This window comes from Buteo buteo, chromosome 2, assembly GCF_964188355.1.
Source record: "Buteo buteo chromosome 2, bButBut1.hap1.1, whole genome shotgun sequence".
NCBI classification, from domain to species: Eukaryota; Metazoa; Chordata; class Aves; order Accipitriformes; family Accipitridae; genus Buteo; species Buteo buteo.
In genome coordinates this window covers 27031229-27048344 of record NC_134172.1, presented here as the reverse complement: position 1 = coordinate 27048344, position 17116 = coordinate 27031229, and the positions used below count along the sequence as shown (strand labels likewise).

The following is a 17116-nucleotide window of genomic DNA, read 5'->3' as shown; positions in this document are numbered from 1 at the left end:
GCATCTTCAGTGCGGACTGGCGCAAGATACCTAGGTGACTTTCAGCCTCAGAATAGAGACATGGTTACTCCTTGGGGACAATTTGTCCATCCCGTTTAAACTTTAGATATAAAAATGAGATTAATTGTTCCCTGGAAATCCTGAATTTGCCCACATCAGTGTCAAAACAGCCAGTGCTTCCTAGAACTGTTCCCTGCCTGCCTGAAACATCCATTAAGGCTTCCTAAGGGAAGCATGTAAAGCAGCTTAACATCTCTTTTCTGAAGACATTCAAGGTACTTTCTAAGGCCTGACTCCCAAGCAGCTGCCCATTATGAGCTGTGATGAAGCTAGAAAACTACAGTTTACTGCCATTTATGTGCTCTGTATTTTTATTTTGAATGTCAGTTTAATTTGAGTGCTTTCACCTATAATGGCTTTGCTTTTGCAGGTCAATTTTTTCTTTTTGCTTAACATTGTCCGAGTTTTGGTGACAAAGCTAAGAGATACCCATCGTGCTGAGTCCAACATGTATATGAAAGCTGTCAGAGCCACTTTAATCCTGGTGCCCTTACTAGGAATTCAGTTTGTTATTTTTCCCTGGAGACCAGAAAACCGACTTGCTGGAGAAATATACGATTACATCATGCATATATTAATGCATTACCAGGTATGTTATATAGTAGCAACTTCAGCTTAGGTGAGGTGCTTGCTGTTAAGTTAATTTAGCCAAAGATGCTGTTGCCAGTTGTCTTGCCCTGAAACTGAGCAGGACCGTGGTTTTGCAGTTCTTTTCTAACTGCTTTCACATTATTGGATTATCTGCCTTTGCATGAGTTGCACAGCTACATAAATAACAACCAGAAGATAGGGAAGACAATGAAAAATGCAGCAAAAATGATCAGATGGCACTATTTCTAAACTAAGGAGAGAAAACTGAGATCACAGAGGGCTTTTATGTTCCAACATGATTTCTGTTCAAGTGCCTAAATTGACTGAAACTGGTGCTGTGAGGTTAATATTAAAATTAGCTGTGTATGCAAACTGTTGTACAGAGGGAATGCCAACACACAGAATAAATGACTGAGACAATGAAGCTTCATTTAGGAGTTAATATTCCATTATTAAGCAGTTTAAATTGAAATATAAGACTGACAATTTTATTTCATAAATGCTTTGGAAATACAGCATCATTCAGTAAGTCTGGTTTGTTTTCTTTTAAAAACAAAACAGAACAAACCTAACTGACTTTAAATGCTTGGTGATCTGGTTTACTGACTACAATATATCCAGTCCTGTATTGACTAGGAAAGGCAGATTTCTAATGTGTTTGTGAATAGTGGTCAACATGAGTGAATACAGTGACCTGCTTCTTGTTTCCTTTCATTCAGAAGCTAAATGCAGAAATTATTTTAATGTTGTAGTAAGAAAAAAGGTTAAAAAAAAATCAGTGGTGTTTTTTCCTTAAATGAAATTATAAATAATGCTACCAAAATCTATGCATCCTGTCATCTTAGATTATATTTTCTGCTTATCACCCTTATCCCTTCAAAACTGTGGGTGTGCATGCTACTGCATGCATAGAATAACTGAAGTTATAAGTCTATCTTTGCAGTGTATGCCATCTTATATTACAGTTCTGCTTAAAAGGAATGTGAGTCTGCTTATTCTATTGTTACTTGTATTGTCACTTCTTTGGTCTCAAGGGCTATAAAGGAGTATCTCCAAATAAGTTTTCTAGTGACAAGTTGCTTACAGTTTTACCAAGTTAGGATAAGATAGAGTGTTACAATTACCATTTTACTCTTAAAACATCTTTCAAATCCTGTGAGGTTGTCAGAGAATTACAAAAAGAATGTTAGTAATCTTAATTAACAATCTTAATTATGATCATTATGCAATAGAAAGTCACCAAACCAATGTTAAAATGGAACCAGAAACAAAACCAAAGTATCGTGAAACTGTTGTACCAATGGAATGGATTAGGTGAGGGACGGATCCAAGGAGACAAAGTTTCATCTCCAATGGGTTCCTTCTGCCCTCGTCTCAGTCATCGGGAACGGGTGTCTCTCCGTGGCTTGTTGACCCCGATCACCCCCTGCCAATACATTTTGTTCCATTTCAGCAGTGGGGACAGTGCTGAGGACACCGGTGTGGGCACATGGTGGGGGCTGCCCCTGCCCCACTGCCGCTGTGCCCAGAGAGGCCACTGGGCATGCCGAGGGGTGACAGCCCACCCAGGGCTATCCCTGAGCCAGGGCAGCAAGGCAGACCTCACAGGAGAGCTCTTGACACCTCTGCAATGTAATCTCAATGTGCTTCCCACCAGCATGTAAAATTTGGCTTTTTGGGAGGGCTGTGCAGTTGTCTTGGCTAACCGCAGCTGACTGTGACGCTCCCTTTTCTACTTAGAGTGGATTTTTAATTGTATTCTAAAATAAACTTTCTTAATCCTTTCCCAAACATTTCTTGTATGCATATTTAAGATAGCCAGCTATATAACCACTCCTCTGCTGCTCATTTTCTTCTAAGACTGATTATGTAATTAGCAGATATTGTATTAGCATGTGTAATGGCTATATTTCCCCGCTAGCTATTGCGCTCTCATAAACCACAGCGCAGCCTGCCTCTCCATAAACTAGCAGCAGCCTATTACTTTTTGCATCCTGTGGCATGTCAATCATATACAAGCAGGCATTGTGGGTGCAATTATGATTTTTTTTCTGGTGGAAAATACAATACATTCTCCATTTCTGCACTGGTTAAGTGATTAATTTTTTATGGCTTTTCTAGAACAAAAGAGAGACAGATTTTGAACAGCACACTGCTTTAAGTGAGCACGATGGTTTGATGTATTAGTTACATTGTCCATGTACACAGAAATGGTGCAAACAAGCACTGCAGTCTATTGTAAAAATCAGAGGATTGAAAATGATGAATGAGAAAGGGTTTGTTCCCACAAGAAACTGTGTCATGGTATTTTTTTCAGAGAATGGTTTTCCCAGCTGATAAACAACATGTCGAAATGTTACATGCTAGGTTTCCTCTGCTGAAGTTACTTTTGAATAACAGAAGCCAGTCTGGTTTCGAATTGTCCTGGGTTTTTTGCAATACTATCATCAATGCTCACCATTTTAAGCAGAAGTGTTTTTTTCAAACATGACTATATGAGCAATTCCCAAACACTGTATATCTACCTACCTTGTATCAACTGCCTTTTGTGCTGCAAATATGAATGCATGTACTTTGCCAGCCAGCATCCCATGGATACTGTAAAAATAGAGACTAATATCACCCCTCACCATCACCAATATCAGCCCTTCAGTCTCCAGACTGTGCTGAAATGAAGACTGCACCAGGCAAAAGAAAGATATTTCAACCCTTAAGTGGAATAACTTATGCACAGAGTGGGATGCTGTAGGTGCATTGCTGAACACGCAGTTAGCTTATTAAACAGAGCTCCTAAAGTAGGCACCAGAAAGCAAACGTTTGCACTCCAGAAGAGCCAGTGAGTTGCAGATTTTCCCTAGAGGACCTGACTTCCAAAAGCCTGTTAGATGATGTTGAGAGCACATGAAAGATGCAGACTTCCTCAGAGTGTAAAGCTTCACAGTACAGGATGCACTGGCTCCTTGCACACTTCTGGCATGAAAACACACCTCTCCCTTAAAAGCCTGAAAACTCCCACCAGAGACCATTATCCCAGCTTCTGATCTCTGACGTTCATCCAGCAGAGGCCTCACAAGAAAAAAGGAAGAGTAGAAAAATGCAATAACCCCATGATACATCGGTTAGTCCCACATATAGACCCCCCCACCAGATGCTCTCAAACAAGCCCAGCGATTAACGCACTCCTGCTTGCGAGCTCCTTCCACCAACTGTGCCTTCTCACCAAATTCTCTCTCCAGCGCGTTGTAGCTGGGTTTGTAGAGGCTATCACGGCACCTAACATGGCACTCTTGCTATGCCAGAGAAGACTTAGCCATGGAGGTCTGCTCGGTGCACTGGAGAAATAACCCCCCAATCAACAGCAATACATAAGCACTTAAAGTTACTCTTCTTCGCAATACCTTGCTGACTGTGGCCCTAAATGTGCAAGTCTGCCTCTAATGAGAAATTAAAACACTATTCAACATAAGAGACTTGGGTTTTATTGGCAAATAAAAAGTTTTTTTCTATTAATGATGCCAAACCAGACAGAAACATTTTCTCCTTCTGTGCAAAGTTAAGGTCATAGGACTGCTTTTGACAACATAAGTGGGGTTTTTTATTTCCTGTTCTTTTTTTATTTGCATTATTAGTAATTTCAAGACTTTCTAATATTCTGAGCCAATAATAGTTGGGGAAAATGTTTTTTTGAAAGCTGGATATTATAAAGAGCTATTTTTGTATGAAAAATTCATGTACAAAATGACAGTAATGAAATCTCCAGCAGAGAGTGGGAGAAGCAAAGTGTGAGCTTTGGCTGATGGGATGTCTCTGTCATTTTGCAGCAGGGAGGCTGCCATCTTCAGCCCTTTCATGACAATCTCCCCTCAGTAGCAGCAGAAACTGCACAGACACATTCTTTGCTTTGCTTTTTTTTTTTTAACTTAACATAAATGAACGCTTGAGAACACAGTCATTTACCTCAGAGATACTGTATTAATGTGCTGTGAATGAAGATGATGAGGAACACGATATTGTTTTTCTCAAAACTTTTTATCTTTGCTGAAATGAGAGAGATGGGAATCGGAAGTACCTGTATGAAGAAACTTGGCCATGCTTTTTTTTTTTTTTTTTTTTTTTTTTTTCTGTCCATTCAGATCCAGAGTGAGAATTGAATGGACATGGACCAAAGCTCACACAGAGAATCACAAACTGATTTTTTTTATATTATGGCCATCTGTACAATTACATGTGCCATCATCGGCTACCATCAATAATGAATATATCATCCCACTAAAGCCTAAATGGCAACACACTGTGTGTAATTAGGGCAGAAACTAAGGCCGTGGACATGCTCAGGAATACCAGGAATAAGCATATCTATATATACTTTCTTGGTTTTATGGAGACATAAGCTAGAAGAAAAGCAACTGAGGTATCAGAAACCCATGTAAATTTGCAGTATCTGCATAGATATTTTTTGTTTGTTTCTTTTTAACCTGAGCAAATTACTGGAACTTCTCTTCAAGACACTTAAGTCTTCTAGGAGAGTGAGATACAAATTAAATACCTGTCAAGCAAAGAATGTCCTTGGACCACTATAGGCACTTAAACACAGGGAAAAATTCACTATGGTGTCAGTAAGGTACATGAAGGTCTGAGAGCTGCTGAATCTGCCCAATCCCTAAGGCATGATTTGGCCGAAAGCCACATTAATCTGGTCTTCACATGGTTCCAGAAATAAAGAATTTCAGAAGAATCCATTAAAGGCCTTAATCTCAAAAGAAATGTATTCTTTATCTCTGCCTTCAATACAACAGCCAACGTTATCCTGCTGGCAGCAGATGATATATCACAGGTCAGTTTAACAACTCCACAGAGTGGCGGAGAGATAAAATCGACCTAGAGATCTCATCCTCAACAAGAACCGCACCCTGAGCAAAGACCAGCAGCAGTTGGAGAGAATATGGAAGATGTATGTCAAAGAGATATGAGAAAAAACCTATGGGCCTTACATGAAATAATTAACCTACATCCAGTCTGTCACATGTTTTAATAAATCCACTGTAGATTTATCATCATCCCAAGCCCTCCTGGCTCTCAAGAGACAAAGCTAGTGTCTGCTGCAGATATCTGTGTAGCTTTACAGCTGGAGATAACAATAGTCCTCTGAACTATGGGCAAAATTTTATGTATAAAATGGAAGAAAGAGAAAGAGAAAGAAATAGGAAGAGAAACAGAAACAGAAATAGAAACAGAAACAGAAATAGAAATAAATAGAAATAGAAACACAGCTGAGCTGGCAAAGCTCAGTGGGCCATTGCTGGTGGAAGAAGAGCAATGAGACATATATGGGACAAACTAGAGAAAATAATTTCTTCAGCCAGAAGATGTACAACATGCATGGTCTCAAAATAACAAGGAACCAGATCTGCTCTCAGCTCACTCCAGACCAGAAGAGCAACTGAAAGAGCTATAAGGCATCACCACAGCTTCCTCTTTAGCTTTTCTGTCAGAAGTTGTCTGGAGAAAACACCAGTTAAGGGAACCACACTCTCCAAAAGAAGAAAAGTAGAGCAATTGCAGGATATAACAGAGGAATTAAAATACCATACAGGAACAGAAATGGAAAATGGCTTCACTTCAATAGTTCAGGTTCAATTTTTGCCTGCAGTGAACTGCAGTTCCCAAATTCGCCCTAAACAGGGGGAAGAACAGACTTAGAAAAATTTCTCTGCTTCTTTCTCTCCTCCTGCTGTCTTTTGTGTCTGCCATGCCTCATGTGGACTGTGCATCGAGCATCCCCACTCCCAGAGGAGATCAAGATCCATCACATTTGCCATCGTGGCTGACTGCTGTTAATAAAAACACACTTTAGCAAAATAGCAAGACCCCTGCTGCAACCATGTGCAATGCAGTTCAACAGCAGATGTTTTGCAAGACTGTGCAAATTAATGTAGTGCACACAGCGCAGGAGAAAATCAATATAGGCCACCGGCAAGTGACACATTTGCTCCCCTTGCATAAATTTTTGATTTAGGAATCTGTGGTCTGTCAAAGTCCTGCTTTAGAGGCATAAGGTTTTGGTTGACTTTGTGGTGTTTCTCAAACCAGAATGTATGAACAAACTACTGTGCATTGCATATTGTACACTGGGATTTGAGTTTTTTGAGAATACTCACTGTTTATCCAAAACATGAAAAGAAACTTTCTTTTTGTCACTATGTCTACCTCCTTGCACATGCTTTTCTGTGTTCATATTTGAAGTCATGTCAAATTACAAATTCTGCATTAGAGAAAATTTCTTGGAGTAAAACAATTGCCAAAATTCAGGTGGTCAGCCCCTCTTCAAACCAGCCTGTGTATTTCTAATGTATAAGCATTTTGTTAACACAGTTATTGCTTATCCTACATTTCTGGTCCAAAATATACACTTGAGAGTCCAAGACATTTTACAAAGCATTAGCTACAATTTAACTGGTAATCTGTTAAATGAGGGTTTATAAAAAAGATACAGCTGTAAAGCTCTTCAAAGCAGCCCTTGGGAGCACAAGCTATTGTATTGCAGTTTTCCCCTCAATTTCACAAACTGCCATACGTTTAGTTTATAACAACTGCTTTAAATAATTTAAAATGAAGGCATTTGGCTCCCAGTGATGCTATGTAATGTTATTTTAATAAGAGTGATTGTGGTTAGGACATGGACCAGTGTAACTACGTGATTCTGAATGGCAGGGTCTGTGTGTGAGAATTTTCTCTCTTATTAATTTCACACTTTCTCACCTCATGTTCCTGCCTTCACCCTCTTTAGTCTTGTAGCAGTAGTGAAATATTATCTGAACAACTGTGGCAATAATTAAATTAATTTTATGCCATTTAGGACCAAGCTATGATCTGCAATCTCTCTTCTTTTTTCTTCTGTCCCCTTACCTTCTAACTCACCTCTTATGGGGTTTTTTTTCCTTTTTTTGACCACTTATACCTCTTTTCACATAATCTCCTTCCATTGTGATGCCCCACATACGAGTTCACTTATCCTGACATACAGTTCAATTTAAAGCCTTCCTGGGGCAGCTGGATTCTCCTTGGCTGACACTTTTAACTGGCTAACTGCACTCTGACAAATAAGTGGCAGCATGTAGGACAATTGCTCTGCCATCTCTTTGGCAAAGTCAGTGGTAGTGTGGTACTCCACTGTAAGCAAAATATCTATCTATCTACTTACATAGCATTTAATGTTCCTTCTCTGGGCCTCTTGTACAAAAATAACTTCATAGCCAAAATAGATAATCTATAAATGCTAGTAATATAGAAGGAGATGGCAAAACATGTTGAAAAGACAAAAATCAGTGTAATAACGTAACTGTGAAAAAGGAGGAGGTTAGGTGAAATGTCTGTGATGCAGAGGAAGTGAACTAATGTTTTTATCTTGTATCTGTCAAGTTCAAATTTCCAAACAATGCCAAAAAAAAATTTATATATTCTGATCTCTAAACTCTTTTCTTTTCCTTTCTCTTAGGGGTTACTTGTGGCAACTATATTCTGCTTCTTCAATGGTGAGGTAAGCATGCGAAATACAGCAAATGAACAGAATTTGAAAAATAGTCACTGTGTTGTTCATTAATGCAGAAATAAAGTATGTTGCGCTACAGACTTTGAAACCAAACAAAGTCACTTTTTACTTTCTATATACAAGCAGCAGTGTGCATTTTTGGAAGCTCTGTGCAGAGCGTGACTTGAATATCTCTGAGCAGATTCATCAGGAGTGTTACCATTACAAAGCAGATGGCACCAAATGAGATACAGGCATGCAACTCTCCCCTTACCATCTGCAATTTTGAGACAGAGGTCTAAGTAAAGGAGAAAAATGCTCTACTTCCCTTCCTGCCCCAGAATAGTGGGGGGGACCACAATGCTCCATAAGAAGCAGGCTGGTTTTGAAACATTCTCTCCCCATAGGAATGACTGTATAGCCATGTACAGGCAGTGCTCCAGTGTGTCCTCACTTGCCTCCAAACAATGTGTTACCCCAGAATCCTGGTCTCGAACATTGCCTTCTTCCTTCTTCGTTCTCCTGAACATCACCTTCCATTTTTTTTCAGATTAGATTTTGCAAAACAAATATGCTTAATGTTTTATAGCTTTAGTGTAAAAGGTTGATTATTCTGTAATTCTCCACCTCTAATGAGAACATACAGATTTGTGCCTAGATTAAAAGTTGTAGCAATGCTACAAATGAGGAAAGGCAGCAAGAAAATGGACTGAAATCATAAAGTATCTTAAAGGCTGTTTGTTTCTCAGATACGTTTCATCAGATAGCTCTAATTCCAAAGTGCTTTTGGCAATGCCACAGTGTAAGAAAAGCATACCCACCTTTACACCTCCAGGAATACAGTTTTCAAGTTACACCATAATGAATATAACTGGAGCATCTGCTTGCCAACATCATGACAGACCATATATATCATTTAATTCAAAATGAGATTGCAGGGTATGAATGAGTTTACCTGTCATATGAACAAGCATATAGTGTGCAAGGCAGAAAACTAAAAGCCACATTCCAGGAATGAAAATGAGTCTAAAATAAATACACAGCTCTTTTGTTCATTAAGTATTGTGTTCCATTTAATTTAGAATTCAGAATAAATATATTTGGATTAAGAAAATGCACCATATTCATACATGATATTCATACGTTCAACCTCAGAGGCACGCTGTGCTTTGTGGTCTTCTGCATTGACTGAGCTGCTGTTAGGAAGTGGCAATAGCAGCCAGTCATTCCTTACATGGACTGAAGATGCATGGTCTAGATCCAAATCCTGAATAACAGCAATAGTCACCAAACCTCTATTCACCTCTGAAAGTCTTTTTGACACGTCTGGCAGCCCACAGTAAAAAGACCTCTTCGTTGTGAAAGGCTCTTATCTGGATATCCACTTTTGATACTTGAATTGTCAGCAAGCCATTACTGAGGGGACACATCTGGAAAGGATGATGCCCAAAAGGAGATAAAAATGAATCTGATATTGAAATGTGGCTTCCAGTTTTGTACTCTATTGCTCCCATAAGTAATCACATGGATGGCTTAACTACCTTTGGGTATGTCCAGACTGCAGGTAGGATTAATGACTCCTTGGTGGAGTGGCTGATCAGAAATGTTCAGCAGTGTCAGGCAGTAAGAACAAACAGCTGGGGGGATTCAGGTTTCCCAAACATGTTGAGAGTGATTTTGTTGGTGCTTGGGTATTTTTCACCATTAGACTCATTTTTAGAATTGTTGTATCTGCTTCAGTCTTGCAGACTGTCTAACATGGTCAATGGCAGGGATGCTGAGAAACCCTCTTGTTATTTTCTTATAGGAAATTTTGTTTACTAGACAATAAGGGAAGCTTTTTTTTTTTTAGAATTTCCCTTTAAGGTGGGCAGGGAGTCAAAGATGACACCTCTCTAATGCAGACTCAGGACAGTTTGGTGCTACTTGCATTAGCACATTCCAATAAACATCAAGCAAGTTTAAGTACTAGAGTAGCTGGGCTGGGCTGGGCTTTGCCAGAAGAGAGGATGAAAGGATTATGACCCCTTTCCTCCAAGTCCCATCTATTTCTGCAGTTACACAAGGTGTAAATATATAAAGCATAAAACCTACAGAGGAGCAGCAACAGACTAATGCTAAGAAGGTATCAGGTCCTTCCAAAGGGAGCACTGGTCTGAGTTTGTCTGCCCAAGAGAACTAAGCTGAGATAACTTCCCCCAGTCCTGCTGTGTGCAGTAGGACATAGACCAAAGCCACAGTCTGGTCTTCAGGCATGGTAGGAGATTGTTTCCAAGCTGCTGTATACATCTGCTGCCATAGAGCTCAAAATTATTTCTCATGAGAAAATTCAATGTGGGGCAAGGAGAGTAATTTTAGTACCACAGGAGCCTGGATATTCTGAGATTTACTTTTTCCTACTGGAATATTTAACTTCAAGGCTGAAATACATGAAGTTTAGCCAGGACAAACAATGCTAAACTCAGTACCACCTGACAGTGTTTTATATTGCATTCATTGCCTACTACCACACCAACTTGACTTAGTACCATGACCCCATCTACAGAAAGAAATGTAAAAATAGTAATAAGAAGCTGTACCAATGCCTGCATTCATGTGGAAGAACACATAAACAATGGATTTGTTTTGGACTTTTAAAATGGCAGATCTTCTTGTGCATTTTCGTATAAAATCTGTGTCCAGCAACACTGTAGTTTCTCTGTCCAACAACAACAGTGTTGTACAGATGATACAAGGTCTCTGCAATAGTCTGCTCACCAGACCATGTTTCCAGGCCTGAGATTGCTTCTAGACTGCAAGGCTGGCCAACAAAATGGAAAGTCTCTTTGAAAAAAAAACCAGCCATGTATCTTGTGTGCCAAAGAGGCATGAATGGCTAATAAAGAACAGAAAAGTCTTTAAAGTCCTGAAGAGCAGAGTAAATAAACTCAGGCTCTTCATTTCTTTAGACTGTACTTTCTTTCATCTGCTATCACAGTGGAAAGCATGGCAGGCATCATCCTGCCCCTCTCGGTCCCCAGGAGCCTCTTTGTTCGTTAATATGTTATGGCTGTGCATGTGATTTTCAGTAATGCTGCTTACACATTTAAAATCCATGCATGAACAGTTTTAGTTGGCACTGAATTATGATCATCTGAGATCCTTGGAATCATGGCAGAAATCTAGATGAACATGTTGTTTTACTCAAGCGCAGCAGCTTGTACTGCCCATTATCCGTTTGTGGCTGGATTCTTATACAGGCCAGCAGTTCAGCGGAGAATAAAAACACAGCTGCTTTGACCTCATGCCGTCACTGCTCCATGCAGCCTTTTAAACCTGAGTAATGGCACTTCTAATCATGGGCTGAACTGGAAGAGGTGTGCCTGTTCTGTCCCCAACCATAGATACAATTGAAGTGTCACTCCCTTCTGAGAAGAAAACTAGAAGCTCCTCACGGCAGGCTTTATAAGACTCAGTGACATTGTTCTCCCCTCATCAGTTAACCATGTTATCATCTCCAGACCTGTGGTTGCTCTGGTGGCCCATCAGACTCCAGTTCAACTGAGAGCAGTTTGAGAGCTCAGCAGGAGCTCATCACCTTCACAGCAGCTCTTCTCCCCATGCAAGAGAGATCAAAGCCTTGGGGTCTATGCAAGGGGCAAGGGGCTAGGAGAGGAACAGGAAGGCTGTAACAGCATGTTCTTGCCACCTTCACTGAGGATGCCGAGATCAATCTCAACGGATGAACAGCTGTGAAATGCAGACACACTCAATACTTAGGGGCAGAAGCGAAGGCCAGAGGTGCGCAACGGCTAGAGGTGCTAATGATGCTGGTGGTGGTGGTGGTGGAGAGATGGCTGCAGGTGGGCAGAGCTGCTGTGCTTGCGTTATCCTCATTGTGTCCAGCCTCAGGTTCCAGGAGCTGCTGCCCCAGTGTGATATTGGGGAAAGTCACTGACTTAGTACTTCTGACGATTTCTTCTTCCGGTCCTTCCCTATAGCTTCTAGGGTGACTGAGCTATAATATTCATGCTATAACATCAAAAGGCAATTTTAAAGTGACTAAAATCTTTACAGGGTTTACCTCACATGTAATGTTTCTGTATCATGTGCTACAACCACATTACTCTTTCACACAGCAATTCTTTCTCACTGATAAAATTTGTGATTTGAAACATCCCTGCATGCAGCCATTTCACCTTAAATCTCAATATTGGCATAATAAGCTTTGCTCACAGCCCCAGTAATTAGAGTTCCATTGTAACCATATGCCTTTTCCATGCTTGATATCTAATTAACCTACACTCAGCCATTTGTTTTCTTTTCTTTATGTGTGAGGAGAAGGTGAATAGCAATACATCTCTCCAAATGAAGAGAACTCTTAACTACTTTGTTCTGAGCTAAACAATAGCAAAAAAGAGCTAGTATTGGAAAGTGGGCATGGATATCGTTTTCAGTTAGTTTTAAAGGACTAGTCCAGCAAATCTTTGTTTACTCAAGAAAGTAGTCATACCAAAGTCAGTGCAACTACTTGCATGAGTAAGGATTTATAGCATCAATCTTCATACCTTGGCTTGCATCTTGGATTAAAAATAAAAAGCCAAAGCAATTGAAATATCCATTCTTGGCATGCTGCATAGTCCCACTGTACACTTAGTAAGCATCTCAGATTCATAGCAATTCCTTATGAAGCCTTGTCCTTACGTGACATGAAACAGCTTTCTTGCAGGCAGCTGTGGGTGCTGAGTAGATAACATTTTACTATATTCATATTAATAGAGTGATTAGAATTGTGGAGACTTGGAAAATATCAAAGTCATTCAGATTCATCTACATGAATCAAAGACACTGTTCTGCACAGAGCATAGAGAGTGATTTCAGACTACTTCCTGAGCAAAAAATGACATACAGCGTCCACCTCAGCAGGAGCACAGAAACACTGGGATACTCCTGTCATCACAGTGCCTCAGCTGCACCTGCCTTCCTCTGGAGGGGTGGTCATTTACAGCAGATTATTATGGCAAACTGCTCCTATTCTCACATTTTGCTGGCTGGAATCGCTGATCTAAAGGAACAGAGCCAGGGTTTGCCCACTCCCTGCTGATGTCTCAACGCTTCCTTTGGGAAGGAGATAGCGAGTGCCAGCGTGCCTGAATGTGCAGCTGGAGAAGGGCTTTTTATTCCCTGGCAGCACTCAATAGCTTAAGTCATATCCTAGCACCACATATAACGTCACTCTTAATGTAAATGTTGAATAAAATATTTTATTCTTAGAACATGAATGTCCTAAGTTTGCAATTCTCTGCTATGCAGAGGGCTGTGACCAGTGTTATTTTTTGCCAGCGCAGAACCTGCTCTTAATTTACCAGAACAAAATCTCTGTTTAGCTGCACTAATCCTCCAACTCTTTCTCTCTACAAAATTAGCCCTGGCAAGTTCTTGAAATGTACTTACACTTTGCCATTCATGGCCAGTTTTACTCAAGGTTAAGTTTTTTCAGGGATCACAATGCATTAGACATTCTAGGGGCAAGGATCCAGCTGCAGCATTAGAAGGGTTTTAATCCCATCCCTCCTTCCTCTTCCTTCTTCTACCATAGCATCCTACTGTGTTCCCGTGCAGTAATCTGTTCCACATTTATCTCTTATGGGAACAGCTAATCTATACCCACTCTTCACAAGTAGCAATTGCTGCCATATGGTAGGCAGGGATGGAGTTAAGGCCAAGAGCTGAGCAACTGCTTCTGCTTCCAGAGCTGGGAGCAGAGGGGAGGAGAGAGGTAGACTGAACCTGATGGAATTAGACCTGGAGCTTTTTCTTTTTCCTCTTTTTTCCTTTCCTTTTCTTTTCTTTTTCTTTTCTTTTCTTTTCTTTTCTTTTCTTTTCTTTTCTTTTCTTTTCTTTTCTTTTCTTTTCTTTTCCTCTCTTCTTTTCTCTTCTCATCTCTTCTCTTCTCTTTTTTCTCTTTCTTTCTTTTAATTTCCTTCTATTTCCTGCAGCATATTTTAAAATGTCTACAATTATAGGGGTTTAGATTATGCTTCACCCTAACTATGTGTTTCTTTAACAGGTACAAGGAGCTTTGAAGAGGCAATGGACACAGTACAAAACCCAGTGGGGCCAAAGACGCCGAGAGCACTGTTCCACGCGATCTACCTCCTACACTGCAACGTCAATCACAGAGGTCCCCGTTTACCTGTACCATCATGATTCCAACAATGAACAGTTAAATGGAAGATACGTGGAGGACTCTGAACTTGTTGCATTAAAATCTGGAGAGACATCTGCTTAGCTAAGCACCAGCCATTGCAAACACAACATTTCACATTCTGCTTTTGAACAAAGTGGGGAGAAGGGTGGGAGTGTGGAAATCCAAGCCACTGTGTCAGAGGGCAAGACCGGGTGAAAGGACACATCATATTCAAACCACATCAGCCTCTGACAGCAGTGGCGTAGAGGCAGTCTGACGCAGACCTGGAAACAGCATTTCTTCCTGTGCGCTGCAACAGGGAGTGAACGTGGACCTGCCCACCAGGCTGTGTAATCTCCACATCTTCTGATACTGGCCATATGAACTGACCATCCGACAGTAGTAACAGTGCCAGGTAGCCCATAACAAATAGGAAAGAAAGAACCAGTATGTGGCAATTGGAAACTTTCAGCACTTTTTGCTTTCAGTACTTTTCTTTAACACTAGGTTTTGAACTATCACCTTTCACAAGATGTAACCAGCTTGTAGTCCTTTATTCCTCCCCTTTTAATGAGCTCGATGACTGCTTAAAAGATTTTGCACATTGCAAGACAAATCAAACAAATGAACAGAAGAGTCATTCCAAAATATTCAAATCTTGATGATCTCCAAAGGATGCCCCAAAATATTACCATCCCCAAAGGATACCCCAAAATATTATCATCCCATTAACAGGTGCATAAAGCAAATGAAGGTGTAATAGTCATTGCATACCAAGATCTCAAACACCCTCAGAGAAACAGATCAGTTCTTCAGGCTGCATCACACAAGTCCTGAAGGCATCTCAAACCAGGGTTTTTTTTAACATTACTTGTAGGTTGAGAATATTCATTTATAGGAAAAATTGTCACCCTATTACTCTGCCCAGAAACTCATCATTAAGGCACAATTCTTTCACTCTGAATAAGTTGTGAAATTTGCTTGGAAATTATGATTCTCTTTAATAGCCATTCTGAGATGAATGCTAGATGAATGCTTGTCTCTGTTATAAAATTACGATCACGCCAGTGAAGGATCCCAGGTAAGAAATGAGAAACTAATGTCCTAGCACAGCAAGCAGCTGTTTTTAGAATCTAGTTGCTGTTCTAAGTCTCTAATTGTTGAAGGTGACGATTTCATGTGTGAGCCTGTCATCAGGAAAACATGATGAATGTACAGTTTTGTAAGTAATAAGCACCTTTTATCACACATTCAAAGCATCATTAGAGTCTCTATGTGATTACTGAGGCAGAAATCAGGTCAGGGAGAAGCTGATTTGCAGTTAGAAGTTACAGTACTGTCACTGAAAAATTTCTGCAAATCACAAAAGAAATAGATTAATTTCCCACATGAAGCTAATTATAAAGAATCTGCAAGAGCAAGGGCAGTGCCAAGGAAGTTTTGCAGGGCTGTGACTCCTATGGAGTTTTATGCATAAAATGTCTAATGAATGTAGTGTCATTCCTTCCTGCATCTCTCTGAAAAACTGTCCTACAGATTCCCACTCCAATGCCTTTGGCTGAGAAGTGCATGGGATATTTCAAATGCTAACAACTTCAAAATATTCATCACAGTCTCTGAAGTTGGAAAGTTATCAGTCCCCCTCTGTTTTGCCTGCTAATGCACTTGCATCTGATGCTTCAACCCCAACCCAAGCAAGAAGACATGATCAGAGGAGGAGACAGGTGCCAGTGGTGACACTTGCTCATCTCAAATGTCTAAATATCAGCCCTGACCTGGGAGTTGTAAAAACTGCCCTACGTGGCAGGTGAATAGGGAGAGACTAAATGCTATCCTATATACTGCAGCTGCATTCATGTGGAACCTCTGCTGTTGGTGTAAAATTTCTTCCTTTCCTTCATTTGCTTGCTGAGCTTCCATCCATAATGACTTTTCTCCTTAGGACTTCATAAGATACTTAAAATATCATGGGTTAGAACAGTTGTAAATCCAGATCTTGTCAGATAGTAAAAGAGAAGAGAAAAACTGAAATAAGGTGCTTCAGCTAAATATCAATTCTTTTGAGGTAACTTTGGAGGTTACAGACAGAGGCCTTAACCCTGCGGCTGTGTTGAGGAAGGACTGCAGGACAGTCTGTATCCCACAAGGTAAAACGCACTTTAGAGAGTCCCACAGGAAGAGACGATAAGCTACTTCTACCATAAACCTTGATAATATCTTTCAGATTCTATTGAAATTAGGAGACAAATCCCTGTTGACTTAGATTAGCGGTGTTCAGGAATGACTTAGGCAATACTGTTCAATGTAGACCTCAAAAACAGGAGTCAATTTCATCCTTAACAATTTGAAACCATTTGTAAATATTGTGTTCAGCCAGGCTAAGTTTTTCTTCACTGACACAGCTAGATCCTAAACTTTACCCATTTGTAAATTTTAAATGGAGGGCTGCTGCACATGTCTACCTACATGAATTACCATCTCACTGGAAAAGTCCATTCCAGGAATGAGTTCATGAGGGATAGACATAAAGCCAGCGCTATGAGAGGGGACTGAATTCCCACTATCCATACGTGAGGCAATGCCTTGCAGGGAAGGGGTTTGCTGCATTTGTGCTACCAGCACATGCACACAGCCACGGTGCATCACCGAAGCTTCCTCCCCACTGGGGAGTGAGCTGCTGGCACTGCCACCATACAGGAGAGAGGAGCTGGGAAACTAGAACTAACTGTCCACTGACGGATCATCGCATGGTTAATCCAGTGGAACAT

The 17116-nt window shown here is 40.4% G+C and overlaps 1 protein-coding gene across 1 annotated transcript in view; it reads left to right on the top strand.

Annotated features, from left to right (window-relative positions):
• The window catches only part of CALCR (calcitonin receptor), a 178992-nt gene extending 164380 nt beyond the window's left edge, over nucleotides 1-14612 (top strand). Inside the window, exons 11-13 of the mRNA XM_075049378.1 lie at nucleotides 431-649; nucleotides 8147-8188; nucleotides 14229-14612. Of these exons, the coding sequence (XP_074905479.1) occupies nucleotides 431-649; nucleotides 8147-8188; nucleotides 14229-14450 (483 nt within the window). The 3' untranslated portion in view covers nucleotides 14451-14612. The remainder of the gene's footprint in view (nucleotides 1-430; nucleotides 650-8146; nucleotides 8189-14228) is intronic.
• Nucleotides 14613-17116: the final 2504 nt, after the last annotated feature.